This window comes from Rhinatrema bivittatum, chromosome 1 (assembly GCF_901001135.1).
Source record: "Rhinatrema bivittatum chromosome 1, aRhiBiv1.1, whole genome shotgun sequence".
Lineage (NCBI taxonomy): Eukaryota > Metazoa > Chordata > Amphibia > Gymnophiona > Rhinatrematidae > Rhinatrema > Rhinatrema bivittatum.
The window spans coordinates 532,789,538-532,817,177 of record NC_042615.1 but is presented as its reverse complement, the minus strand read 5'-3'; the positions used below and the strand labels follow the sequence as shown (position 1 = coordinate 532,817,177).

General features: G+C 40.6%; 1 protein-coding gene across 1 annotated transcript in view; it reads left to right on the top strand.

The window, feature by feature from the left end:
- The window catches only part of PLGRKT (plasminogen receptor with a C-terminal lysine), a 117,048-nt gene extending 89,608 nt beyond the window's left edge, over nt 1-27,440 (top strand). Inside the window, exons 4-6 of the mRNA XM_029613699.1 lie at nt 15,439-15,569; nt 23,462-23,571; nt 27,166-27,440. Coding sequence (XP_029469559.1) covers nt 15,439-15,569; nt 23,462-23,571; nt 27,166-27,287 — 363 coding nt within the window. The 3' untranslated portion in view covers nt 27,288-27,440. The remainder of the gene's footprint in view (nt 1-15,438; nt 15,570-23,461; nt 23,572-27,165) is intronic.
- The last annotated feature ends 200 nt before the right edge of the window (nt 27,441-27,640 follow it).

The window sequence follows — 27,640 nt, the reverse complement described above, 5'->3', positions numbered from 1 at the left end:
CCAGCATCTGATGCATGGCCCTGCCCCTGAGGATCTGGATTAGTCCTCAGGGATTTAAAAGGAGTACTTGGATGATAGGAGAGTGTTCCTGGCATTTCGACTGTGTGGATCATGGTGCAAACCCGTAGGTTCTGATACCTAATATAGGCCTATATTTATCATTTTGCTATAAAATTGCGAAAAACAGTGCCTGCTTGGTTAGGGTAATTTTCCAGATACCACATTGCATAGATATTTTAGTGCCAGGCTTTTATCACATTTTGAGGCTGCTGCTGGCTAGAGAGAGAGAGGCAGACTCTTTATAAGGCTCTCGTATAAGTAAATTAACTATACCACTGTAAGAGGGGCAACTAGTAACTCGGGGTGAGGTTTTGCTGATAGCCTAGGTTTTGGGGGGCAGTTTTACATGCACAGTCAGAGGTACGAACAGCACATTAGACATCATTAAAGATTTTGTGATTTGGAGTGATGAAAGGTACACAAAGATGAGATTTGTACAGTGTACTCTCAGCCTTGCTTGATAGCAGCTAGCTAGTGAGTGCATCAAGCTAGGTTGGGAGTACACTGTACAAATCTCATCTCGTTCTCTTTAAATCCTGCGATAGTGTGCGTTACACTGTCGTATGCAACGTTAAGCACCCCTCATTTTCATAAACTCTGCCCAAACTCCTCACATTTGTCTAAATTTTTAAAATTTGCATACGCATCTCGCGATGCATTAGTTATCGCATGCATTATGGTATTATCGCGGCTGTTAGGGCCCTAATGCCCGTGATAAGGCTCTAACGTGATTTGATGAATGACCTCCATTGAAAGATGTTATACTGATGTGATGTAGTCTGAAGCCATAACCTGTTTTGTATTGTGGAAAACATTATTCAAAGGTACTCTGTCAAGATTGTTATACTTATACATTGAACCCTGGACCAGTTAAATGAACTGGATTGTGCTTAGTCCCAAATAGTAAATGTTTACATTGTAATATATATTGTATATTCCTTTATGCTTGCAGTAGTTGTAAGGCAGGTTATGCCTATGTTCAGCCTGTATGCGAATAAACCAGTATTGAGACACTACTATGCTATAGCTGCCGACCTGGTGCTACCAGATGTGTATATTGTGCTGTATTGCTTTCATGTATGCAGACCCACTGGCAGCCGATAAGAAGAGGCCCATGGAAATCGTCGGTAGATCACAGCCCACCGGCAATCCGGACGTACAGAAGGCCCGTGAGGCCACCGGTGGACTCTATCCCACCGGCGGCCCAGTAGAGGAAGAGGCCCTTGAGGCCACTGGTGGACCCCATCTCACCGGCGGCCCAGAAGAGGAAGAGGCTCATGAGGCCACTGGTGGACCCCATCTCACCGGCGGCCCAGAAGAGGAAGAGGCCCATGAGGCCACTGGTGGATCCCATGACACCGGCGGCCCGGAAAAGGAATGAGGCTCCAAGGCCGCCGGTGGACTCCGTCCCACCAGTGGCTGAAGAAAGAAAGAGCTCCTTCTCAGTGCTGGCGTAAGTTGTTCAAAACACGTGCAGCTAGTACGTTTTGTATGCTAATCTTGCGATTCACAAGATTTTATTTATTTATTTATCCATTTTGTATACCGTCATTCCAAAAGAAGATCACAATGGTTTACCAAAGCAACATTCACATTAAAGGTCCACAACATCAGAAGAAGTGGTATTCACATTATGGGGCCACAAACATCAAACATGCGATATTCACATTATAAGTCAACATAACATCAGAACATGTTAGCTGTATGTTTAATAGTAATTCATGATGATTTAGTTCCTTTTAAGTAATATTCTAGAGGTAGTCAGTGAGAAGTCTGAACTTTCATTAGGTTTCTTAGTAACTGTCAATCGTTCACCAGTCCATATCTAAGTAATTTACTACAGCTTTTAATTTTTTTTTTAATGATAGATAATGTGCTTTTTTGAAGAGCCAGGTTGTCAGATCACGTCTGAAGTTCTTTCTTTCTGTGGTGAGGTGTAACTCCTCAAGTAGAGAGTTCCATAACTTGCGGCCCGCTATAGAGAGAACATACGATCTCTTATTTGCACTAGATGAGTATTCCGTGGTGTAGGTACAGTTAATAGTCCTTTGTTTTGAAATCTAAGTGTTCCTTGTGGTGTGTATTGTTGGAGGTTTATGCCTAATAAGCAGGATTTACTATCATTGATTATGTTGAAGATGAGCGTTAGTACTTTGTAGTGTATTCTTGCTTTTATAGGTAGCCAGTGTAGATCTATTAACGAAGGGGTAATGTGGTCACATTTCTTTTTCCCTAGCAGTAGTCTAGCAGAGGCATTTTGTAGTATCTGTAATGGTTTTAATTGTCCTGAGGGTAGGCCTAGCAGTAGTAAGTTGCAGTAATCTAAGTTTGAGAATATAAGTGTTTTGTAGATCAGTTCGGAAGTCCTGGAATGTTAGGAGAGGCTTTAATTGGTGTAAGATATGTAGCTTGGAATATCCTGTTTAATTAATTTGTTTATGTGATGTTTCATTGTTATGTTCTCATAGATTTGTATTCCTAGGTCTTATACTTGTTCAGATGGTGTGGTGATGATAAAGTTACCCAGGTCTAGAGTTGTGGTTTATTTATAGATTGGTTTCTCCTTAGCCAAACAATATCTGATTTATTTTTGTTTAATGTTAGCTTGTGCTGTATTGCTTTCATGTATTTTGAAAGTTTTGCTGCTGTATTTTCAATTGATTTGTCGATAGGAATGTAGAATTGTATGTCGTCAGCATATAGAAAAAAGTTGATTTCTAGATCTGCTAGTAATTTACATAGAGGGAGCATATAGATGTTGAGAGTGTAGCCGAGAGTACAGAGCCTTGAGAGACACCTGTATCGATTGGGAATGTGTCAGACAGGTTGTTGCTTAGTTTGACTTGAAAAGTCCTATCAGCACAGAGGAAGTGCTAGGCATGGGCCGGCACAAGAAGAGGAGCAGCAGAATGGCTCTTGCTGGTATGTGCGTGTGTGAATGAATGAATGAGAGCCTGACCTTGGGGGGGGGGGGGGGGGAGGTAAATGTGAATAAGAGCCTGACTGGAGGGCTGTGTGTGTGTGAATAGGAACCTATCTAGGGGGTGTGAATGAATGGGAACCTCTCTGGGTGTGTGTGTGTGTGTGTATGGGAACCTGCTTGGGTGTGCGTGTGTGTGAAAGAAATTTGTGCTGCCTCACTAATCCATGTCTTACTCAGGATGACTGGAAATAAAACGTTTTCAGGTTTGGACAGTGGTGAATTTTCCATCCTTATTAGTTTTACTTGTTGGATGTCTGTGTCTGCCACTTTGAAATAATGTATTGTTGTTTGGGAAATTCTTAAAATTTTGTGTGCACTCTTAATTATTGGATGTTATGCTGTTCCTTAGATCGTTGGAAATATTCTTTTTAGAAGTATGGTTTTACTAACATGATTGATTTATATTCCTTGATTTTATTGTTTAAATGATTTATGAGGACTGATGATGTTTGTTTCTCCATTGCTGCATTGTATACAGATTCTGGCTTGTTGTGGTTTGCGGTTCAGTTTCTGTTTATAATAGTCTCTGAATTTAAAGTTTATAGACTCTGAATTTGGTGAGGATGAGTTTGTGTTCTGCATATTTAATTGAGGTGGGCCTAGCACCTCATCCCGAAGGTTTATTATTCATTTACAACTTACATCACTCCTCATTCTCTGTTGCTCTAAGTGTGGGCTGAATGGCCCCCTTTGCATTCCACCCTGAACAAAGTTGACTGCTGATGTTCTTCTAGGGTCTGTTGTTGGAGATTTGATATTATGTCAAGAAACAGCTCTGATTTCTGAGCAGATGCAAGGAGCAGGAAGCTTCTCAGGGCCTGGGGTAATTAATTAAAATGAAACACAGTTGCAAATCCCTTAGGCTTTGAGTCTAGTAGAGAAAAAAAAAAGCATAGGAGACTAATGTGAAAATGCCACTCTTTATGTGCTTGGCAGAGGTTTGCAATTATTAGTTCACTGATGGGTAAGCAAGATCCAGTTACGAAAGTTTCCCTAATATATTCTTTTCCCATTGAGCAGTTCCTGTGAAGCAGGTGTTGGTGCTTACATGTCAGGCAATAAAGGAGTTTTTTAATACAGCAAATTAAAATTGGCAGGGTTGAAATACATTACCTTTTGTATGTTTGGAGGAACAAATGATCATATTAAATGTTTCCTTGGCAGTTGCACGACTTTCTCCAAGTGAAACAATGTTGGTTACCCACTGTGAGGCTCTATTAGGACCCAGTCTTGAGAGCATGCTCTTTCTCAAGAAGACCCATCAGGACCGAGCACTATCCGGCCATGCAGCACCCTATGATTAGAGATGATAATAACTTTCCAGAAATTTAGTTTCTCCCACAGATATGCATTTTAGTGTGGTCTGAATTTTAAGTTAATGCTGTTTAAAACTCCCTAACAAAATCCTGTTTTAATCTGTATCTAAAAATAGAAACCACATTTTCAGATTCACGCACACATGTAGAGGTGGCATCTGTGAAAAATCCTGTTTTAAAACTGCAGAAAGGCTACCTGGCTGATCTTCACCCATGCATGGATTCACACTGAGCTCTGCTTACATCTGGCCAGTACAGCATTGGTGTATTAACTGATATAAAATAGGTACAGGGTAAACAGAAATGATCCTTCAGCACACCTAAACAAGATATCTTAATCAATTTATCTAATTCAGTAGCTTCTGTTTTAAAGTACAGTACAACCCAAGCTCAGTACAATACCCAGTTGTGTAATCCAGAGAAGAAAATTAGGACCAGCCTCTGAAAACAAGGTATCAGGAAGCTTTATCGGGTTGTCAACATTTCAATCCTATGTGAAAATCACACACTAAAATCACTAGTTTAAGCAAAATCCAGAAGAGAAGATCCTTATCTGGTCTAACATACTTCTGTGGATACTAGACTGAGCTCTGCACATAACAGGCCTATCTTTCATTAGGACTGAAGAAACAGCAAGGGAGGCTGCCTAACAAAGCCGTTGTGGCAACAGTACAGTATAAGGAGCCAAATGTCCGATCTGGATTTCTTTATTGAACAGAGACAAGAATGTGCAAACAAGCCCGACTCAGGCCGAGTTTCGCCCTCTTTCAATGGGGCTGCATCAGGGGCTACAACATACAATAAATAACATATACTAATAAATAAATGAATAAATGAATAAAAACATAATTAAAACAGACATATAAAATGAACATATAAAATGGTAACATGCATATGTGTGGTGTGACATATAAAGCTGAAAACATAAGTTATAATAACTGTATCTAATAAAGTAACAAACAATGCCAATAAAGTATTGCCTTTACCTCAAATTTATCGTTTTGTTGTTTCTGAATATCCAGATTTTTAATGTAAATAAACATCAAATGGTCTGTAATTTGATGAATTAAAAATAGAATAAATAAAAAATGTTATAAATATTGTAATTAATAAAACACATAAAAGATTATATATGTGCCTCGCCAAGAAAATATATATCTTGAACAACAATGTAATTAATGAACAATGCTCTCCAATGCTGGGTATAGTATAGAACTTGAAAAAATGAAGTAATATATGGAAAACCACTTATTTTGTATAATGTACATGTTTCAACAGAGAAGATTTGATGGCAAACAAAAAGGAGTGAATAGCAAACAAAAAAGTGAATAGGAGAAAAAAATGATGAAAAAATAAAACGAAATATAGAACAATGCGGTACTCTATATATCAAAAATAAATAAGTGAGTGGATAAAACTTAACCCAATAAATGTTTTGAATTAAAATAAATGACTAAAAACGGTGTCTCAAAAATGTATCAAAAGGGGCCATGTAAGATGCATGTTTAATTAGGAATTTTGAAAAATGAACATGACTGATGACAGTGCTTTCAATTCGATGCACCAAATGATTCTATACACACATCGACATGATGTCTTGCTCCCTTTATCATCAAAAGATATCTCAATAAACTAAAACATAAAATTAAAGAACTAAATGCGAAGTTAGTAGGGTCATCGCGTTTAGTTCTTTAATTTTATGTTTTAATTTATTGAGATATCTTGGCTGGTCATGATAGATAACGTTGCCGATCGATGTTTAAGCAGTTTTTTTCAATTTTGTAATAGTGTCTCTTTGTGGGAATTATTTTGATATATTTTTAACTAATCACTTAAGCCAGTATGTGCGTTAGGGTTTATTTTTTGCATTTCAATTTTTAATCCACTTAGACACCTAGATCATTTTTGATAGATACTTTTACCCTCCCCACTTACATCCTCTTCCTTCCCCTCCCACCTCCTCCACAACCCCGTCCCTCTCCCTCAGCCCTCCTCCACTCCCTCTTCTTCTCTCTGGCCCGCCTGACACTTATATGCCGCCGCTGCTCCATGGGAGGGCTCCGGGGGTCTCTCTCTCGTGCGCACCTCTCCACCGGGCTCGTTGCTGGCCCGCTCGACGCTCGGTGATGAGGTGCGTGCGAGAGAGAGACTCCCGGCGACCTCCCATTTCTGTGTCTGTGCCGCCGCCACTGCTTCTCCTCGCGCGAGAGAGAGACACCCCCCGGAGACCTCCCGTGCTACTGCTGCTGCTCCTCCTCGCCATTTCCAAGACAACCGTCCGCTGGGCTCCCTTCTGACCGACGTGATTTATATGGTAGATAGTTGTCACGTTCTTTCTCTGACAAGAGGTTACTGGCAACTGCCTAAGGCCACACCCCTTTGATAGATGGACAAAATGTCACAAGGAAAAAAGGTGTGTCCTTTGTTTCCGACAGCTCTGGTGGGGGAAATTCCCGTGAGTAAGGACTGGTAAGCTGGAGTCAAGGAAAGGAAATTATTGGGTAAAAAGAAATATCACCTTTAACTACTACAAGTTTTCATCTGGTGAGGAAATGACTGCAAAGCTTCAGAGAAAGTTCTGTTGTACTGCTGTTTTATGCTATCTTTCTGTTCTTTAATACCTTTCATTTATTTTATATTTTTCTTTCCCATTTTTAACTCTCTTCTCTCCACAGATCTTCGTTTCTGATTCTTAAATGCCCTCCTTTTGTTCTCTTTTTGTTCCAGCTCTCAGTCTCTTGTATCACCTTCCTCCACTGCATTTTTGATCTGGCTGATCCACTGTTTCTTCTTGTTCCTTGCTTTAGGTCTTCTCCATCTCTAATCTTTCTGTCTTCGTTTCTTCTCTTTTCGGACTTTAGTTTTCCCATCTTTTCAATTTTCTGTTTCTCTTTATTATTCTTTATTCTTATCTCCATCTCTGCCTGTTTGAACATCTTTCCTTTCTCCTCTATCTTGATTGTTTCTTTCCCCCTTTCTTCTCTCTTTTTTCCTACTCTCCTGCAGCCCTGTTTGTTCATTCACCTTATCCATTTCTGCTTAATCCAACCTGTCCCTCCACTTTTCTCCATCTTCTCAATACCTGCTTGCTTGTGTTTTTTGTTTTTTTTTCCTCTTTCTTCTTCTTCATCCTAGCTGGTCTCCTCCAGCCCAGCTGGTATTGCCCTATCTATTCCTAGCTCAGCAAGATCTTGCTCCACAAGACCAATTTCCTTTCCTCCCACCGTGCTGCTTTCTCCTTACCTTCCTACTCCTGTTTTTATTTTCCCTTCCTGTTCTTTCTCTCCTTGTTTTCCTCCCTTGTTACCTTCCTTTGTAGCCCTGAAGATGGTTGACTAGCAAGGTACTCTCAAGAGTACCAGGGCCTGTGAGGCTCAAGCTTTGTCAACTGAGCCATACAACTCTGGAGAAGAGTGTGGTAATGTGTTCCACACCCTAGTGCCACCAAGTGAGTGAGAGAGCAGTGGGGGCAGGGAGAGAGAGGAAGTGAGGAACAGCTGCTGGAGGGAGAGAAAGGGAGGAGAGAGCAGCAGTATTTCCAGTGGTCGGGGGGGGGGGGGGGGCACCGGAAAGAGGCAGTGCTTGGAAATTAGCAGATGAAGCTGAGATGAAAGACAGCCTAGTCTGGCTGATATGCATTTGGAGCACATGCTGATTTAAGAACTGAAACTGAATGTGTTGGATGGAAATTTTTCAGTAAGGTGTGAAAAATTGGTATAATCATATAGAATTTAGTTGTATAAGATTAAATAAACATACATTTCTAAGTATATGGGTGTTTCAACAGCAAAAGAATATGACACAAAAGGAACTGATTTGCATGTTAAAAGACTACCCTGACCTTCCACCAATGCACACGGTGTCAAAGTACATCTTCTCTACTTTTGCGAAGGGCACTGTAAGGAGCTTGCTGCGCTGACTCTGAGATTTATCTTCTTACTTGGGCCCTTACTAAGGTGGTGGAAAGGGAAGGGGCAGTTAGAGAGTATAAATCTCTGAAGTACTATGTCAAACAGGGAAAGTTCCCACATATGAATGAACATAAGAAAATGCCATACTGGGTCAGACCAAGGGTCCATCAAGTCCAGCAACCTGTTTCCAACAGTGGCCAATCCAGGCCATAAGAACCTGGCAAGTACCCAAAAACTAAGTCTATTCCATGTTACCATTGCTAATGGCAGTGGCTATTCTCTAAGTGAACTTAATAGCAGGTAATGGATTTCTCCTCCAAGAACTTATCCAATCCTTTTTGAAACACAGCTCTACTAACTGCACTAACCACATCCTCTGGCAACAAATTCCAGAGTTTAATTGTGCGTTGAGTAAAAAAGAACTTTCTCCGATTAGTTTTAAATGTGCCCCATGCTAACTTCATGGAGTGCCCCCTAGTCTTTCTACTATCCGAAAGAGTAAATAACCGATTCACATCTACCCGTTCTAGACTTCTCATGATTTTAAACACCTCTATCAAATCCCCCCTCAGTTGTCTCTTCTCCAAGCTGAACAGCCCTAACCTCTTTAGTCTTTCCTCATAGGGGAGTTGTTCCATTCCCCTTATCATTTTTGTAGTCCTTCTCTGTACCTTCTCCATTGCAATTATATCTTTTTTGAGATGCGGCGACCAGAATTGTACACAGTATTCAAGTTGCGGTCTCACCATGGAGCGATACAGAGGCATTATGACATTTTCCGTTTTATTCACCATTCCCTTTCTAATAATTCCCAACATTCTGTTTGCTTTTTTGACTGCCGCAGCACACTGAACCGACGACTTCAATGTGTTATCCACTATGACACCTAGATCTCTTTCTTGGGTTGTAGCACCTAATATGGAACCCAACATTATGTAACTATAGCATGGGTTATTTTTCCCTATATGCATCACCTTACACTTATCCACATTAAATTTCATCTGCCATTTGGATGCCCAATTTTCCAGTCTCACAAGGTCTTCCTGCAATTTATCACAATCTGCTTGTGATTTAACTACTCTGAACAATTTTGTGTCATCTGCAAATTTGATTATCTCACTCGTATTTCTTTCCAGATCATTTATAAATATATTGAAAAGTAAGGGTCCCAATACAGATCCCTGAGGCACTCCACTGTCCACTCCCTTCCACTGAGAAAATTGACCATTTAATCCTACTCTCTGTTTTCTGTCTTTTAGCCAGTTTGCAATCCATGAAAGGACATCGCCACCTATCCCATGACTTTTTACTTTTCCTAGAAGCCTCTCATGAGGAACTTTGTCAAACGCCTTCTGAAAATCCAAGTATACTACATCTACCGGTTCACCTTTATCCACATGTTTATTAACTCCTTCAAAAAAGTGAAGCAGATTTGTGAGGCAAGACTTGCCCTGGGTAAAGCCATGCTGACTTTGTTCCATTAAACCATGTCTTTCTATATGTTCTGTGATTTTGATCTTTAGAACACTTTCCACTATTTTTCCTGGCACTGAAGTCAGGCTAACCGGTCTGTAGTTTCCCGGATCTCCCCTGGACCCCTTTTTAAATATTGGGGTTACATTTGCTATCCTCCAGTCTTCAGGTACAATGGATGATTTTAATGATAAGTTAAAAAATTTTACTAATTTCATTTTTTAGTTCCTTCAGAACTATGGGGTGTATACCATCCGGTCCGTTTTATTATGGAGATGTGTTGCACTGTGTCTCTTCTACGAAGGAGCTTATTTATTTAGAACATAATGCAAATTTGCCCATTTTTAAGTGCATAAACTATCTTTTCTCTGTTATTCCTCACTATTATTGGACCCATCAGGATTTAGTTTTTTGTCTGTCATCATGAAATTATTGAAATTAAATCTTTTGATTTAGGACTCCTCCCCCTCCACCCTCACACACACACGCGCACACACACACACACACACACTCCTCATGAGTCTCTTGAGTGATTAAACACTTGTCCTCCATTTTGTCCCAAAAGGTAAACTCTCCGTGCTTCCTTTTTTTCTGTTTGAGAGAGATATTAGAAGTGCACATTGGCCGAGGCTGTTTCTTCTCTTCATTTCTTAGACTTCCACACTTGTTCTGGCCCCAGTTCCTCGTGTGGCACCTTAAAGCCAACTAGGCAGCATAGACCTGCCCACCCCACCAAGGGACAGCTTGCATCTATGGTGGCAGTTTAGATGCGCGGTCTCCCTCTCCTTTCCCCTGAATCAGTTTTTATGACCGGTTTTTGAAGGTCCACCTTAGTGTTGATGAGCATTCTGGATTATGCCCTGAGGTTATTGGACTGTTGTATTAATACTGCTTTCCACCTGGCTTGATTTCAGAGTTCCTCTAAACTTTACAACAGTTTCTTGAAGAATAACTTCCAAACAGTAATGAACTGTTTTGCTAGAGCATGCAGGTGGGAGTTTTATCCGCGTCCTTTAAATCGGAAAACATTAAAAGCTCATTTATAAACCATGTGCTTATGTGTATTTTTGAGGGCGGGCGAGATGGATAGATTTGTATTTTTGTTCATAAATAAAAACAGGCTTCACTAACATACCAGTTTCTATTTAAATAAATTACAAGACTGATTGGGAAGAAGTACATTGATTTCTTTCATACACTTTGTTTCAATCACCTTGCCATTTGCAAACCCTCTATATTAATGACCTCAGTGGGGGTAATTAACCAGTAGCATCACTGCGTATTTTATAATTCGCTAATGTAGCATGGGGGTGGGGAAAAAAACAAAATGATCCTTAATTATTTTGATTTTGTATTAAGTGGTATTTAGACCTTCACATAATTTCTGTTCTGAAACTGAAGAGAAGATTCTCGGAGAACAGATTTTGAAAGTGGATGTAAAATAGTTTTCCTCCTTCTCTTATGCAATTATATTTAATAAGATCTGTCCTTCTGATTGTGTTTTCTCCAGACTCCATTGCAATTTATTTACATGATGTCCACCTTTCATTATAATCCCAAGACAGTTCACATAATATTCAATAGCGATGCAAAGTAGTACATAAAATAAAGTTAATAAACCAAGCTAAACAAAAACAGAGTGAAGGGAGACAAAGAGGAGAGATATAATAAAACTAAAAAAAAAAAAAAGAATGCCTGATAAATTATAATCCTAAGGAGGAAACCATAATACTACTTCTAACCGCATTGCAAATGACACATCTTAGATTACTCTTTGATCAGCTTTTATGAATACAAGGATATAATTATGTAACCTAGGCTGTGCATGGAATCTTTAGGTTATAAGGGGGGGTTCCTGATAAGATGGATAAAGTTGATAGGGAATGGCTTTGTTGGCTTATGGAAAGGCATTCAGATTTAGAGGGGTTTAATTTGAGTTTGTTTTTTGAGCCAGTAGGCTACTGCTTAAAGGCAATTGTTGACACTGGCAATGGTTGTGGTTTGGTTGGCAAACAGGTGACATTCAGTGTTGAAAGATTGGATGAGGTCACAGACTGGATGAATGTAGATGTTGAGGTCCCTAGTTATGGATGGTATGTTAGCCCATGTGACTGCCTGTATTCTGTTGGTCAGGAACAGTTTGAATCAATTGAGAGTTATTCCTCAATACCGATATCCTCCAAGCATTGTATCAGGGGCAGGTGATTGTGTCAAATGTGGTGTAAAGATCTATTATTTATTTGTTTATTTAAAAGCATTTATTACCCACCCATCTTACATTCTGAGCGGGGTACATTAGGAACACACACAATATATCAACTAGCTAATGAAAGAAACTGTTAAGTGAATCAACAAAATGGGTAAAGCCAAACATCATATAACACAGATACACATGGAAATTACAGGTATAGAGTAACAGCTAGTCAATAAAGTCACTATTAAGAAGTTAAGATATTATGAATAATATCGAACATAGGATAACATGAGCATTAGGGATCTCAGGGAAGATTTACAGGTAATTCAGGGGGGCTAAAGGAATTTCAGAAGGGAGTAGTGTTGGGGAGAATAGATTGTCACTTCATTTTGGGAAAGCATTTTTGGAAAGTTGGGTTTTAATGCTTTTTTAAAGAAAGCTTTTTCATGGAAGCACCTCATTTCCTTTGGTAGACTATTCCATTGGAGCAGACCTGCTGAGGAGAAGGCCCATTCTCTGGGGCGGATTTTAAAAGGCCTGTGCGCGCCGACGCGCGTAAGTCCTGGGGCTTTCTAAAAGGGGCGGGAGGGGGCGTGTCCGGGGCGTTCCCGAAACGACGCGGCGTTTTGGGGGCGGGTCCGGGGGCGTGGTGCCGGCCCGGGGGTGTGGTCGAGGCCTCCGGACCAGCCCCCGGGACCGGAGGACGGAGCGGGGCTGCCGGCCAGTGCGCGCAAAGTTACGCCTGCTGAAAGCAGGCGTAACTTTGCCGACAAAGGTGGGGGGGGTTAGATAGGGCCGGGGGGTGGGTTAGTTAGGGGAAGGGAGGGGAAGGTGGGGGGAGGGCGAAGGAAAGCTCCCTCCGAGGCCGCTCCGAAATCGGAGCAGCCTCGGAGGGAACAGGCAGCGCGCGCTGGGCTCGGCGCACGCAGGTTGCACAAATGTGCACCCCCTTGCACGCGCCGACCCCGGATTTTATAAGATACGCGCGGCTACGCACGTATCTTATAAAATCCAGCGTACTTTTGTTCGCGCCTGGTGCGTGAACAAAAGTACGCGATCGCATATTTTTTAAAGATCTACCCCTCTGGTTTCATCAAGATGGACCAGCTTCGGAAATGGAACATTGAGTAGCATTAAGTTATCTGACCTAAGGGACTATGAAGGGATGTGGATTTTCAATATTGAGGAAATTCAGGGGGAGTGTATGTTGTATATAGATGAGTGAATAATCATAGCAAGCTTGTATTGTATGCGGTGTGAGATTGGGAGCCAGTATAATCTTTTAAGGACTGGAGTAATATGTTCATATATGGGAGTGCCAGTTAGAAGTCTTGCTGCTGAGTTTTGTATAATCTGTAGCATATCCTGGAAGACCTATTAAGAGAGAGTTGCAGTAATCTATACCAGAGAAAAGTAGAGACTGCAGTATGGATCGGAATTCAGATCTAGTAGAACAGGAAAGTCATCGCCTTAGAGTGCAGGTGTATACTGTTGGTTAAGGCTAATAGGACAGATTCCATTTCGTGGCCTTTCATGTAGCCAGATTGATAGGTATGAAGTATGTTGGCCTCATCTAGGAAGTCTGAGAGTTGAAAGTAGACTACTTTTTCCACTAGTTTGGATAGGAAGGGGAGGCTTGGAGTCTAGGTGATAGACTGCTTTGGGGGTCAGAGACTGGATTCTTTAGGACGGATTTGATCACAGCCTTTTCACGTGATGGAGGTGTTAACATAGTGCTTATTATGGTGGTTAGCCAGTGGCTAGGACTTGCTTCAGGTCACAGATAAATTCCAGAGTATAGGATCTAACAGGTAAGTGGATTGACTGATGCTCTGGAGAATCTTCTCTACCTCTTTTGGGAAGATTGTCTTGAACTCAGACAGCGGGGTACAGTCTGGTGGGAGTTGAATTGATCTGGTAACAACTGGAAGAAGGGCGTCTGTTTTTTTTTTCCTTTAATGTCATTTGGGACTTGGGGGAGTGTGGGGGAAGGGGTAATGAAGAAGAAACCATATAGCTCAAAATTTTCATCAAAGAGTTCAGTTAATTCTTGGTGAGCACAGTACTCAAAGAAAAAGGAGTTGGTTCTATAGAATGATTAAAATCATCCTTATATTCACTTCCAAAGCCTGTTGATTATGAGGATTTATTCAACTTAAAGTAAGAATAAGGTCATTTCAGTGACCATGAGTGATTCCTGGTATTCTTTTCTTTTCTTTGGAGGTTTGAGAGGCAGGAGTGGGATTGATAAGGCATTGACTTCTATCTTTGATTTCAGATCTTTGTGATCTGAATGGAAATATTGAGAATGATCTAGTAGGTTCCCACTTGTTAACTGTGAGATTTTTCAGGACTGTTTCTTTCATAAAGCCTCAGTCATAATTTTAGTTTAGAATTCTTTTATTTTCCTCTTGAGCCATTGGGAAAGTTTACTTTTCTTATCCAACTAAATGTTATTTTGGTGACAGTTGGATTGACTAGATAAGTAGAGGAATTTGAGCAATATAGAAGAATCTCCTGATCAAGAAGATAGAGTGACTGAGGAAAGTTAAAAGGTAAGATCTGACATTTCTGTGTTGATTAGTGGAAAAAGCTTGGACATGTGTTTTAGTTAGTTCATTGTTTAAAGAAAGTTAATTTACAGGTATGAAATTAACCATTTTTAAAAGCAAACTAATTTTTTGTAAGTGATCAAATATTGGAAATGACCAACATTTTCACTGGGTCTAAATGTTGACTTGAGTTGTAATCAATGTGTTATTGGCCAGTTGAGACATATACCAATGTATTTTTTATGCATTCTTTAAAACTCTATATAAATAGAATGAAAGGGGTATTGTGGTGTTCTATTACTAAAATATGCAAATTCAAAGTCTACATGTGGGAATAATGTTTACAATAATTCTCTTCACCTGGTGTTCACACTTTTGGGATTGCACCTATGATCTGATCCTAGCTCCCAGATAGTAATAATTTTAATGTTTTATTTCCTGCAAAATTTAAACAAGCTGTAAGGAAAGCTACAGTCCTTGTCAGTTGGCACATGCTGTTGCTAAGGGCTCAGATAGAAAAGGCATGAATGAAGGTAAATGGTGCATTCTCATCGACTTTTCCTCACCTTCATTCTTCAGATCCATGAACTGACATAGTGGCAAACAAAGTTGGAGTATGTTCCAAATGGATGTAAAGCTTGTGAGTTGGAGGCTAGCTGTCCAGAGTATGGAGCTAGAGGCAATGTTGTGGTATTGAAGATTTCTTACATAAAGTAAAAGTCATGTAGGCGAAAGAAGCCGAGGATCATGAAATCCAATTCTTCTCATTGTCTTCTGACAGTCCAGTGTCTAAATAGTGGCAAAGCCTCCCCACTACAATTACAACCATTTCATTGCTATTGATGATGGATGTACAGCAATTCTACCTATACATTTTGTAAGTAATTGATCAGGTGGTAATTTGTTTTTTTGATTTAATTATTCTTTGCCTCATATTTTTCTTTTTCAGCTGGAGAGGCAGTTGTTGATGCAGAATCAGATGAGAGAGAGACAGATGGCTATGCAAATTGCCTGGTCACGAGAAGTCCTCAAGTACTATGGAACATTTTTTGGACTAGCCGTTCTTGGTTTAACAGCTGGGTAAGAAGTTCAGAATTTAACAGATGTTTTAAATGCACCATGATAACATTTAAGATAACAGATAGACGGATAGATAACATTTAAGATAACAGATAGACGGCCATATAGTAATATAATCCATCTATCTGTGTCCCTTGTAAGCATGTCTTCCCCCATGCCCCAATAACATTTGAACTGTTCAATCAATTGCATTCAGATTTTTGCCACAGACTGTACAGCCTCTAGTGATCCTTGCCTTATTGTTTACATATTCCCTTGATGTTCTTGATACTTGGAATCCCTTCTTCTTTTTATTTCCTATAAAGAAATAAGCCAGTTTAGTACAAATATCAGGTAGGTTAGAGCACATTATGACATCATCGAGCATTTTTAAAGTTGCCCTGCCATTGAGCATTTTGGAAGCTGTCATAGTGGCTGGCACAATAGGATAAGAACCAGGGAAACTAAAGTTCAAATCCCACTGTTTCCAATGACATTTCTTGTGTTCTCTCTCCAGTTGTCTCTGGTACCCACTTTGATTGTAAGCTCTTTGGAGATGGGACTTATAGTACCTGAATTCCAATAATGCTGTAAGCTGTCTTGAGCATCATTTGAAAAGGCAGGCTAAAAATAACCAAAATTAAAGTACAATTAAATGGCAATTTAAAGAATTACTTGGGATAGAGAAGGAGCTGAGAACCAGTGAAGCCAGGGGTTTAAATTCCACCCATTTTGCCTCCCATTGCCACAGGTATCAATGTAGATTGTAAGCCCTCAGTACCTGATTGTAATTCACCTTGAGGATGGGTTTGGAAAGACAAGTAGTTAAATCCAAATCCAACTCTGCCAGTGGTTAATAATCATAACTATATGCAAATTTCTGCACCAATGAAGGAAACGAGGCATCATGAAATGTTCATACATCCCTTTATTTGTTCTTCGACATCTTATTTTTGTTTTATATTTTGAGATTGATTGAGATCCTTGTTCTCTTCTAGAAGGGCTTTTATGTTTCCTTATGATCCTGGATATCCTTCTTAGTCACGCCTGCACATTAATGACAGGTCTGGAGAGCCAGAATAAAGAAAGAATGATCTTAACTATTTCATCCAGGTTTACTCCCCTTTTCCCTTGAGGTAGCTGCTTTCTAATGCACTCCCAAGACCTGCAAACATTGGAAAAGATTAGGGATGTGCATTAGTTTGCGATGAAATAGGAAATATCGTCCCTATTTCGTCATGGTTCGGGGGGGGACGAAACGATGATAAAACCCAAGAAATTTTGAGTGGTTTTCTTATCGTTTTTTTTGGGGGGGGGGGGAGAAAGGGCACATTAAAAAAAAACCAAAAAAAACCCAAACCCACCCCAACCCTTCAAATTTAATTAATTGCAACCCCCACCTGACCGACCCCCCCCCCCCCCAAACTTACTGAAAGTCCCTGGTGGTCCAGCGGGGTCCTGGGAGAGATCTCCCACTCTCAGGCCGTCGGCTTCCAGTAATCAAAATGGTGCCAATGGCCCTTTGCCCTTACCGTGTGACAGGGGCTATTGGTGCCATTGGCCAGCCTCTGTCACATGGTAGGAGCAATGGATGGGGCTATGGCACCATTTATAAAACTCCATTTGTAAAGGTGATTTGTGAGAACCACTTATTCCGCAGAAGGATGTGGTAATATGAAGAATCTCTGGCGTATTAACAGTGTTCGATTAGAAATATCCCCTGATGAAGGCTGTTTAGCCGAAACATGGTCAGTGTTGGGAATATTTTTTGAGTAACCAGATTGATACAGTGTTGAATAGTGCAACTGAATGCCGGATTATGTGAGCTAAGTACTTGCTGATTTTCAGTGAAACTATTGAGTTGAGTGGTTTACAAAGAAAGTATTACTCTTTTTTTTTTAAGTAACTAAGATTAATAATAGAATTGAATAAATTAACAATTAAAAATTAATAAAATTAAAAAATCGTATAAGGGAGATGGTACATGATTAAAATTTATTGTGCCATAAAGGCTGATACTGCCTGGGGCCCCTTTGCGGGCAAGAGACAGTGGATTAAATTGAAGGCACTTTGATTCTATGATACCGTTTCTCCTTATCATGTGATTTTTTTCTTAGAATTTAGTAAATATTTGATTGGGAGAATTATTTTCCCTCTTTGTCTTTTTTGATTATTTTTTTACAACCCCCTATTGTAATGAATTATATTTGAAGGGTTGGAGTGGGTTTTCGGGTTTCATTTCGGGGGGGGGGGGGGGGGTGGGGGGCAGCCGAAATAAAATCAGCCTGAACCGCGGGAAAACGAAATTTCCTGCGGTGGGCTGATAAAGGATATTAAATGCCGTTTGCGACTGAATTCTAGCCACATAAGTCGGGGGTGTTCTGGGGGCAGATGGGAGGTGTTTTGAGGAGGAACAGAATTAGCCACATAAGTTGTGCGGCTAACACTGGTTGCGCCATAAGTATATACTTATCCGGCTAACTTTAAGATGGCCGGGTATATTCAATGGTGCTACCACACCACTGAATATAGCCAGCTAAGGCCTAGATTTATCATTTTGCTATAAGTTTTGCAAAAATAGCACCAGCGATTTAAAAAAAAAAAAAAAAAAAAAAAAAAAAAAGGGGGGGGGAGCCATTGCCTAGGCGTTTTCACATCGCATGCTGATGAGAGAGAGAGAGAGATTCTTTATAAACCTCTTATATAAATAAGAGGAGCAACTAGTAACTCAGGGTAAGGTTTTGGTGGGTGGCTGAGGTTTTGGGGGCAGTTTTACATGCACAGTCAGAGGTACGAACAGCACAGTAGACATCAGTGAAGATTTTACGTGATTTGCAGAGATGAAAGGTACACAAAGATGAGATTTGTACATTGTACTCTCGACCTTGCTTGATATTGCGGGTTTTAGGGCCCTAACGCCTGCGATAAGGCCCTAACGCAATTTGATAAATGACCCCCCCCCCTTAACTAGCCACTCCATGGCTGAAATATTGGCTCCCATATTATCACATAACATCATTTAGAAGCTTCTTTAAAAATATAGTCTTTAATAAGTTTTCTAAAAGCCTTCGAATCTTGTTCTTTTCGGAATGCTAATGGCAATGCATTCTACAAAGTTGGAACAATATAAGAAAATGCTCCACTCTTGGACTTTTGATATTTATACGACTTTAATCCTAGCACTTTCAACAGGTTAGCCGAAGATGACCTAAGTGCATGCATGGGCAAATACCATTCAATTGCATGCATGTCCAGAGTATAATAATTTATTTACTATAAATAGTAGTTTGAATTTTGCCCTCCATTTTACTGGAAGCCAGTTTTTTATTGCACATAAAGTCAGAGTAATATGATCTCTTTTATTTAAACCAGCTAACAAATGGGCATCAGCATGTTGGCTAGTTGTAATACTTCATTAAATACTCAGGAAGGCCAACACAGAGACTACTACAGTAGTCTAACTGCCATAAAATAAGTGCCTGGAGCACAGGTTTAAAAAGATCATTAGGGAGCTAAAACTTTAAGGTCTTAACATTTTTAGTCGCTTAGACCTTTGGATTGTGCAACCAATAAAATCTTAAATTAAATTAATATTAAACTTGTAAAATCAATCTTTGCAAGTTGCCAAATTGTGCTTTCAATGATAACTCAGATTCCAAAAGCTCCCCAAGACTAAGGATTTGAGGAGCAGTTGTTAAGGAAGAGCTACTCACTTCAATCTGGTTTCTTGTACGTTCAAAACCAAACCATGCTGTGCCTGATCTTCTATGTCAAGTACTTCGGCTTACAGGAGTCTATGGCTCCAAGGGAGCTTTCATCAGCTGGGATAGAATCATGTTGAGATCCCAAGACAGTGTTGGAGGTTTTAGAGAAGGCTTTCATAAAAGAAAACCCCACATGAATCTATAAGCTATCCAGAGATGGGTTAATTGCATTGAAGTGAACCCTAACAGAGTTAGTCTTGAAACCGGACTCTGAGAGAGGTAGAAATTTTTCAAGCAGTTTTTGTGCCCTTTCCGATTCTGAATCCTGATTTGACCTTAAGCCGCTTGAGCTAGTCAAAAGTTAAAAACTTTAGATAAGTGTTCCCTAGCCACCAAGAATATATATTTTGGAGAGGGTTTTAAGTACTACTTGCATTTTTTCAAGATTACTTTTTAAAATTACATCATATAAACTAAACAAAAATATAAAAAATGGTATATATTTTGGGTTAAGGCATAACCTAAGAGGGGGCAGATGCCTTTTCAGTAAAATACCCGACAAGCTTTATAGCAAGAAAGGCATTTTCACCCTTCATGTTGGTTTTTGAATATTACATTAAACAATACAGACTAGCTCCAGAGGTGTACCATATTCATAGATACGGATGCTACATCTACAGATTCAGCTGAATGCACACACATCCCCCTGATGGCATACCACTAGATTATTGAGCAGTGAAAAACTCCCATTAAGCTGCATCATTATGAAAAGAAAGGCCAAGCTAAGAAAGCTCTATGCTCTGAAGGGCTCTGCCACATTGTTTGGTTCACCAACAAAATATGTTCAAGCAATATTCAGCCCACATTCTTTGACATCCCACCCCTATAAAAGGTCTGTTATTAAATAGCACCTGGTTCTTGTCATTAATCCTATAAAGCTAGAGGGAGTTCATTGGGGGTGTATCTGAGGTCCAATACATTTGCTGCACTCCCTGCTTCAGGGTCCTGGGCATTGGATTGTTTTTCTTGCTTTTGGCAAGTCCTCATGTAATTGTGGTGGTCCAAAAATAAACAACTTCACTGTGAACCTTCAATATGAATTACTTGGCATCTGGTACATTTTTTTTGTATGGCATCCGTAGTATAATATTAACTGTAGAGAATGGAGCTTTTGATCCTTCCCTGCACCCTTCCTAAGGATTTTCTCTTTTTTCCTCCTGGAATTAAGATTCCTCTAGAATGGATATTAAGGTTCCCCCTCCTTTGGGGACACCCTGTTGTATCTTGAATCCAATACTTGCTGCTGCCTCCTTTCCTTTCCACTCTGTATGAGTTCAGTATACTCTCCTCCAATTCCTTTGTGTGAGCACTGGGTGGGTAGTGCTCTCCTCTTTTCCTCCCTCAGTAAATCAGCTGCTTTAGCTAACATCCTTATTCTTCTCCTTCTCCTCTCCAGATAGCATAGTAGTATTTAAGTGCCAAATCCCTGTTCACTGCCTGAGTTCTCGGTGCAGACTAGAACATTGACCAGGAGTTCTCTATCATTGGAGACTAACCCGGAAGTGTAAAGATTTACTTACTCAGACACAGGGAAAACTCCCTGCTCCAAATGTTGCAACAGAAACAGGTGCACAGTGGAGACAGGGCTATACTAGAGTGACAGGAAGTTGACTTCTTCCTCTTCAAACTCCACTACCTACCAAATTCTTCTCTGGGACCACTAACTAAAATGCAAAACTAAACAATTGAGGCTACTCCAAGAGAGGGGAGGGACTTAGCAAATGGTTCAATCCACTCCCTGCACTCTGCACCCTGTTGGGAGGGACATAGAACCTGAAACTCAGATTACATGGAATTGTACAAATATGCTTGAACTGCTACCAAGTTATCTAAGTAACATTTGGAAATATAAATTTTTAAAAGCAGTCATTTTAATGTTATCCATTAGCAGTTTGCTTGAAATGTAGGAATGGTTTGTGTCTAACAGCAGTATAAATACTGTACCTCGTAAAGGGACTGCTGCCTATACATATAAATGCCAGTCGTAAGATTAATGGGGTGATGATGATGATGAAGACTGAAAGGTCTGTTTTCACACACTCATGGTTTTGCATAGAGCTGGGCGATAAAACAAAGTTATAGTACAGATTGTTCATCATATATTTATATCCATGCTGCTGTTACATATTTTATATGACTACTGTTTTTATTTATTAATTTTATTTTGCCATTTGGTATAGTTTGACTCACTTGCATATAATTTAGCGACATTTTGGCTACAGAAATTTTTTTTTTTTCCTGATGAGAGAAAACAGCTGGTCTGCATAAGCTGCAATGTAAAAGTGTATCATGGTCCTCATCAGTCCCATCAGCACAGTGACCCTGGAGCAGCTGCAGGACCTCAGGAGGGTTCTGCTGGAGTAGTGGAGTGCAGTACCATTCATTCAGATAGGATGCCACAAGACTCCCTCCTCACTGCAGGCTCGGGCCTCTAAAACCATTAGCTTGCCGCTGCTGTGTGCACACTGGTGGAAAAGTGGGTTGTAAATGTTAATTAAGTAAATCCTTCCTCCTCTCCATACACGTGGCTCCCTTTCTCTTCCTCATTTTGATTTTAGTTTTACCTTTTGCGAACCTTCCCTGAGAATCTGGTAAGGGGAGTGTGTACACGTATGGGGATCAGTGAATGGTGTTTTAGTGGGCCCTGGCTTTTAAATGTTCCTTCATTCCCTCCTACTGCAGCAGTAGCACTATTTATCTTCTGATTACCTAGCACCTGAACCTATAATCTTCCCACATCATCTACTAACCAGGGGCATTTATCCTGAGGCCGAAAGCTTCCTCTTTGAGATACGCTGGACCTTTGCAGGGTCGAATCTGGGAAAACTCCTGAACCCGGGGTCTCTTGTGTTAAAATACTGTGCCATAAAGTGAAACCATCAGGACACCTCAGGTTAAAAAAAAACCAAGCTCTAAAATATGACATGGCTTAACAGCATTTTATAAGTTATTTTTAGCAGTAAGATGCCTCCTCCTAACATCTTACAATTTTAGCAGAAATGGATTTTTAGAAAAGCTAATGTTTGAAGGCTGTGAGCTCTGCTGGGCCAAATTGGCTCAGTCATAACTGTGCCCATCTCGGCTTCTGGCTGCATTCATGAACTTCCTGGTTGCACAAAGCCAGGGTCAGAGGAAGCTGACACACAAGCTTTTAGTCATGGCCATCTGTCACTGCGCTGTCCAGGCTGACAGAACTTTTTAGCCTCCAAGGGTTGGCTTTTCTTAACCACCAGATTTAATTTTGTATGGTTTACATTTATCATTCTGCTGCAAGTTGTTTTTGTGGATTATTTAAAATAATTGAAGTGTAAACCTAGACTTACTTGATCTGGCTCTTACCAGCACAGATGGTAATGCATAAATATGTTTTTATTTTGCAATTATGAATACGGATTTAAAAGAAATCAGCTGTAGATAAAATTAGAAGCTAATACTTGACAATGCGCCACTTCCTTCACTAACGCCATCCCGACAAACACCAAAGCCTTAGTACATTTAGAAAGGGGAAATTCAACTTTTAAGTTTGATCTTCCTCAGGGAGGTATTTCATTAGACTCCTCCAGACTCTCCTTCCTCCCACCCCCTTCATATTTCATTATCATTATGCCTTCCTCCAGGCTGACTGCCCACAGACCCATGCCATATCTTAACGACCCTCCTCACACACACACACACACACACACACATATATACACTCACACGCTTACCCTGATCTTTGACACTCAGGCTACATTTCACAGTTTCTCCACCTCAGCCATGCTCTGTTCTACTTTGCTTCTTATTTCTTATCCTTTCCCTTTGCTTAGAATGTAAACTCTGCTCTCTTGCTTTACCTATATGACTTGTGCTGCTTGTGTATTGCACCACTGGTTTGACTTACGGTAATTCTGTATAACTTGTACAGAACTGTATAGATCTGCGTTGAGTAAAATGAGAACAGCAGCGCCTGAATGGAGCATCCGAATGGAATATGCAGCTATCTTTTCTTGAATATCATCTTTTTTCAAATCGCTTGCCTTGTAGAACAGAAACAAAAAATGTAATTCTCTTTTGAAAAGCAGTCAAATATGTTTCCTCTTTTACTTTATCTGTTTGTGTCTGCTGCTGACTGCTGCAGTTCTAACTGGCCTATTCTGTTTTTGTAACCAGAGCTGTGAAAAAGAAGCAGCCAGGATTATTTATCCCCGTTATTCCTTTAAGCTTCATTTTCGCCTACCAGTATGACATGGGGTATGGGACGTTTCTGAGGAGAATGAAAGGTATGACATTTTAATCATCACAGGCCTATTGATGATACTGTATGTGGTAGTTTATTTTCTGGCATTCACAATGTGTGCAGCAAGCCTTTTACATACCAGAAAGTGAGTAAAAGCAGGGAGATTGGCATCTATTCAGCACAGCACCTGAGACTTGCACACCTGATTATATATACATTTGATCATGTACCTTATTTTAACTTTTTTTTTTTTTTTTGCTTTCTTTTGCTTTCTAGTTTCTATATAGAGAGACTACATTTTTTCTGAATAAAAATGTAGTTTTTCATTGTCAGACATTATGCTCTTCCAGTAAACTCTACTTTTTTTCCCCACTGGATTCAGTGACACAGAGCTCATTGGAAAGCTCTTGAGCTGTAGATGTGCAACTTGAAATAGATTTTTCTTAAAATTTCAAATTTTGATGAGATCAAAATTTGATGAATCAAACAAACAAACAACTTTGTGCTTGCACTACAGTGTTTATTCAGTGAGTTAGCAGTAGAAGGGTTGGTGCAGTCTGCATACATGAAGGGGCTCTGTCCTAGATCTGTGCGAACAGGCACAGGTCCTCACCTGATGAGAGAGCCTGTAGTCGGGGGAACTTGGCATTGCCTTGCCATCTTAAATATTCGTACAAGCAACAACACAAGTTAATGTTCAATCAAACCTCAACCCTGGAAGTAGTAAATGGTGAGCTTAACCCATGGCAGAATGACCTTATGATGGATTAGGAAGAACATGGCATTACCCACCATTCAGCAGAAAAACATAAAATAAAAAATATTTGTAGGGCTGGCCCAGAAACTCACTGGCAGAGGGACCTGGGTTGCATTCCCAAGACCGGGACTTTGATTGTTGTGCAGGCAGAGATCTCAGCCATCATATTTGAGATACCTAAGGGCTGGATTCAGGGCCCGTGATTGCATGTTCTGGAAGAAGCTGTGGTACATGATTGCCTGCCATGGACCATTGCTGATCTAAAGAATATGTGAAGAGATACAAAATAGAGATACAAGGTGCCATAACCCAACATAGAAGCCAGTTTCTGATTCAGCTAAAATCCAGTGGAGTAGGAAAAAACTGCTGAAACGAAAAACTGCATTAAAAAAATATAGGGGTAGATTTTATATATCTACGCACGCGCGTACTTTTGTTCGCACACCAGGCACAAACAAAAGTACGCCGGATTTCAGTAGATACGCGCGTAGCCGTGCGTATGTTTTGAAATCCGGGGTCGGCGCACTCAAGGTGCACATTTGTGCACCTTGCGCGCGCCGAGCCCAACGTGCGCTGTCCGTTCCCTACGAGGCTGCTCCGAAATCGGAGCAGCCTCGGAGGGAACTTTCCTTCCGCCTCCCCCCACCTTCCCCTCCCTTCCCCTATCTAACCCACCCCCCAGCCCTACCTAAATCCCCCTACTAACCTTTATCCAGGAAGTTACGCCTGCCTCCGGGCAGTCGTAACTTACGCACGCCGGCTGTCTGCTGGCGCGGCAGGCCACGACACAGGCCGCCGTGTCGGGGCACTCGGCCATGCCCCCGGACCGTGGCCACGCCCCTGACCGCCCTTTTTTGCAAGCCCCGGGACTTACGCTCGTCCCGGGGCTTGCCGAGCCTTTGCAAAATAGGCTTGGCGCGCGCAGGGTTTTTTTTTAAGGGTTACGCGCATAACTTATGCACGTAACCCTTTTAAAATCCGGCCCATACTGTATGGAGTAGTCTGGTGGTAGTGTGCACTGCCATGTGGAGGACCTGGGTTCAGTTTCTGTGGCATGTCTTCCAATCCATGGGCTAGCTGGCCAGGACTAGGGATGCTGCAGAGACAAACTTCCAGTCATCGCACAACAGCGACACCTAGAGGCTGGCCTCAGGGCTCATAATTGCAGGGTTCCAGAAGGAGCCCTGGAGCATGGTCTCTGGCTGAAGACCATTGCTGCAGTGAATGAACTAACTGAGCTGGGAGCGGATATAAAAACAAAAAAGCATAGAAGACAAATCCTTGGGTAATTGTGAATAAAGGCTTATGGCGACGGATCCCTGCCCTGTTCCTTTCCTGTTTGAAAGGAACCAGAAAGAGAACGTTTTCAGTCATGGGTCCATCATGGTGGAATCGTTTTGTTTCACTACACAAGGAAACTAGTTTCAAGGTTTGTAGGAAGAACCTGAAAGCACATCTATTCTGGGATGCATTTAACTTATAATGTTATGTCAAACTTTAAATGCTTCTTCAGATGATAATATCCTCTCTTAACTCAGGATTGCTAATAGAATTTTAATGTTTTGAATTTTTTTTATTTGTGAATTATCTGTGACTATGTATGTTTTCTATTTGTAAATCACTTAGACCCTAGGATAACGTGGCATATACATTTTTTAAATAAATAAATAACTTGAGGAAATAACTTTCACCACCCAAAACAATTATAATTGAAAAAAGTGTTCAATAAAAATTCTATCAGATAACAGATAAATCAAAAGTTTAAATTCAATAATAAAAAATAGTATGCATGTGGATTTCTGTTTATGCAGGGCAGCTGGAAAGTTGTGCTATAGTTGAGCTCCAGTGATCTTTACCATAAATTGTTTTCGATTTGCCTTAGAATTTGTCATCAGACAGGGAAATTCATTGGACTCTCTTTGCAAATGCAAGTTTCTCTCTCATTTTTTTTCTTTTTTCCTGGAGAAGGTATATCAACTAAATCTGTGAGGTCTGCTAAGGAAAAGATTAGATCACTGGACCACAAAATGGGGCGGGGTGTGGGCGGTCCAGGGGGCATGGCTTGAGCCTCCAGACACAGCTGCCATTTGCCACTGTGCCCGGGATCGCGAGCCGGCCATTGGCTGGCATGCGTAACTTCTTCAACAAAGGTATGGGGGGGGGGGTTTAGATAGGGCTGGGGGGTGGGTTAGGGAGGGGAAGGTATGGGGGGGCAGAGGGAACGGAGGCAGGCTGCGCGGCTCGGCGCACACAAGCGGCACAATCGTGCACCCCCTTGCACGCACCGACCCTGGATTTTATAAAATGCGTGTGGCTGCGCGCGCATGTTATAAAATCGGGCGTAGATTTGTTCGCGCAACCCCGCATGCAGGTTTTAAAATCTGCCCCTCTGTTTGTAGTTTTAGTATTCCCAGCTGTTACTGGGTAATGATGCCAAGCAGCTGAAACTTATCCCCACATGCATGCTGAATGAAATCGACTGCAATAAACCAACTGGCACCATTTATTAACACGTTAAACATGTTGCTACAAACTATTATTCTGTTGAAATGATGCATATTTTAAACTTAAGGATTAATGTTGACTTATTTCGTGTAGTTTTTTCATACCTAAGCCTTCCATCTTAGCTCACATCCGTGTATTTATCTTAAGTTTAGTAGTTATTGCTGATTTATTTGTAGCTCAGTTCTTTCTGCGTACTTTCTTCCATTGTAAGTTGCTACTGTGCTCTGATTGTACACTGCCATCCTAATACGTTGTACCCTGTCTTGGGTAAATTTCTTATTTAAAAAGACAGGTAATTAATCCAGATAATAAACATTGTTCCTTTTCCAGCACTGTATTTATTGATGTTACATAATTTTGCTGTTTTTGTTGTAGGTGAAGCAGAGAATATACTTGAAACGGAAGACGCATTGCTAGCGCTGCCTCATGGCATGCCCACGTTTGAAAGCATTGAAAAAGCCAGGCGGGCTCAAAGCAAGTTCTTCATAGAAAAATAAGTGATTGGATTTCAGCCGACACTTTCAAGCACCAATTCTCCTTTCAGAAAAACAGCTGTACACCTGCTCAAAAGGGTTTTTATAACATCATCAAACTTTGTGACTTTGGAGGAAATGTAATATGCTTTTAAATAAAACAAAACGTGAAATACCGGATTGTATTCACGTATTTTTTTTATCTGTATTTATGGAAAATTGCTGAATTTGCCACCGAACCTCTTTAGTTACCTAAGATGTTTTGTACACGTGCTCACTTTTCATTAAGGTACTGCACCAGGAAGTCCTAGCTGTCTGTGTCATGGTACCTATAAATAACCCCATTCTGCAGATTAAATCTGGGGGCATGTGTCAGT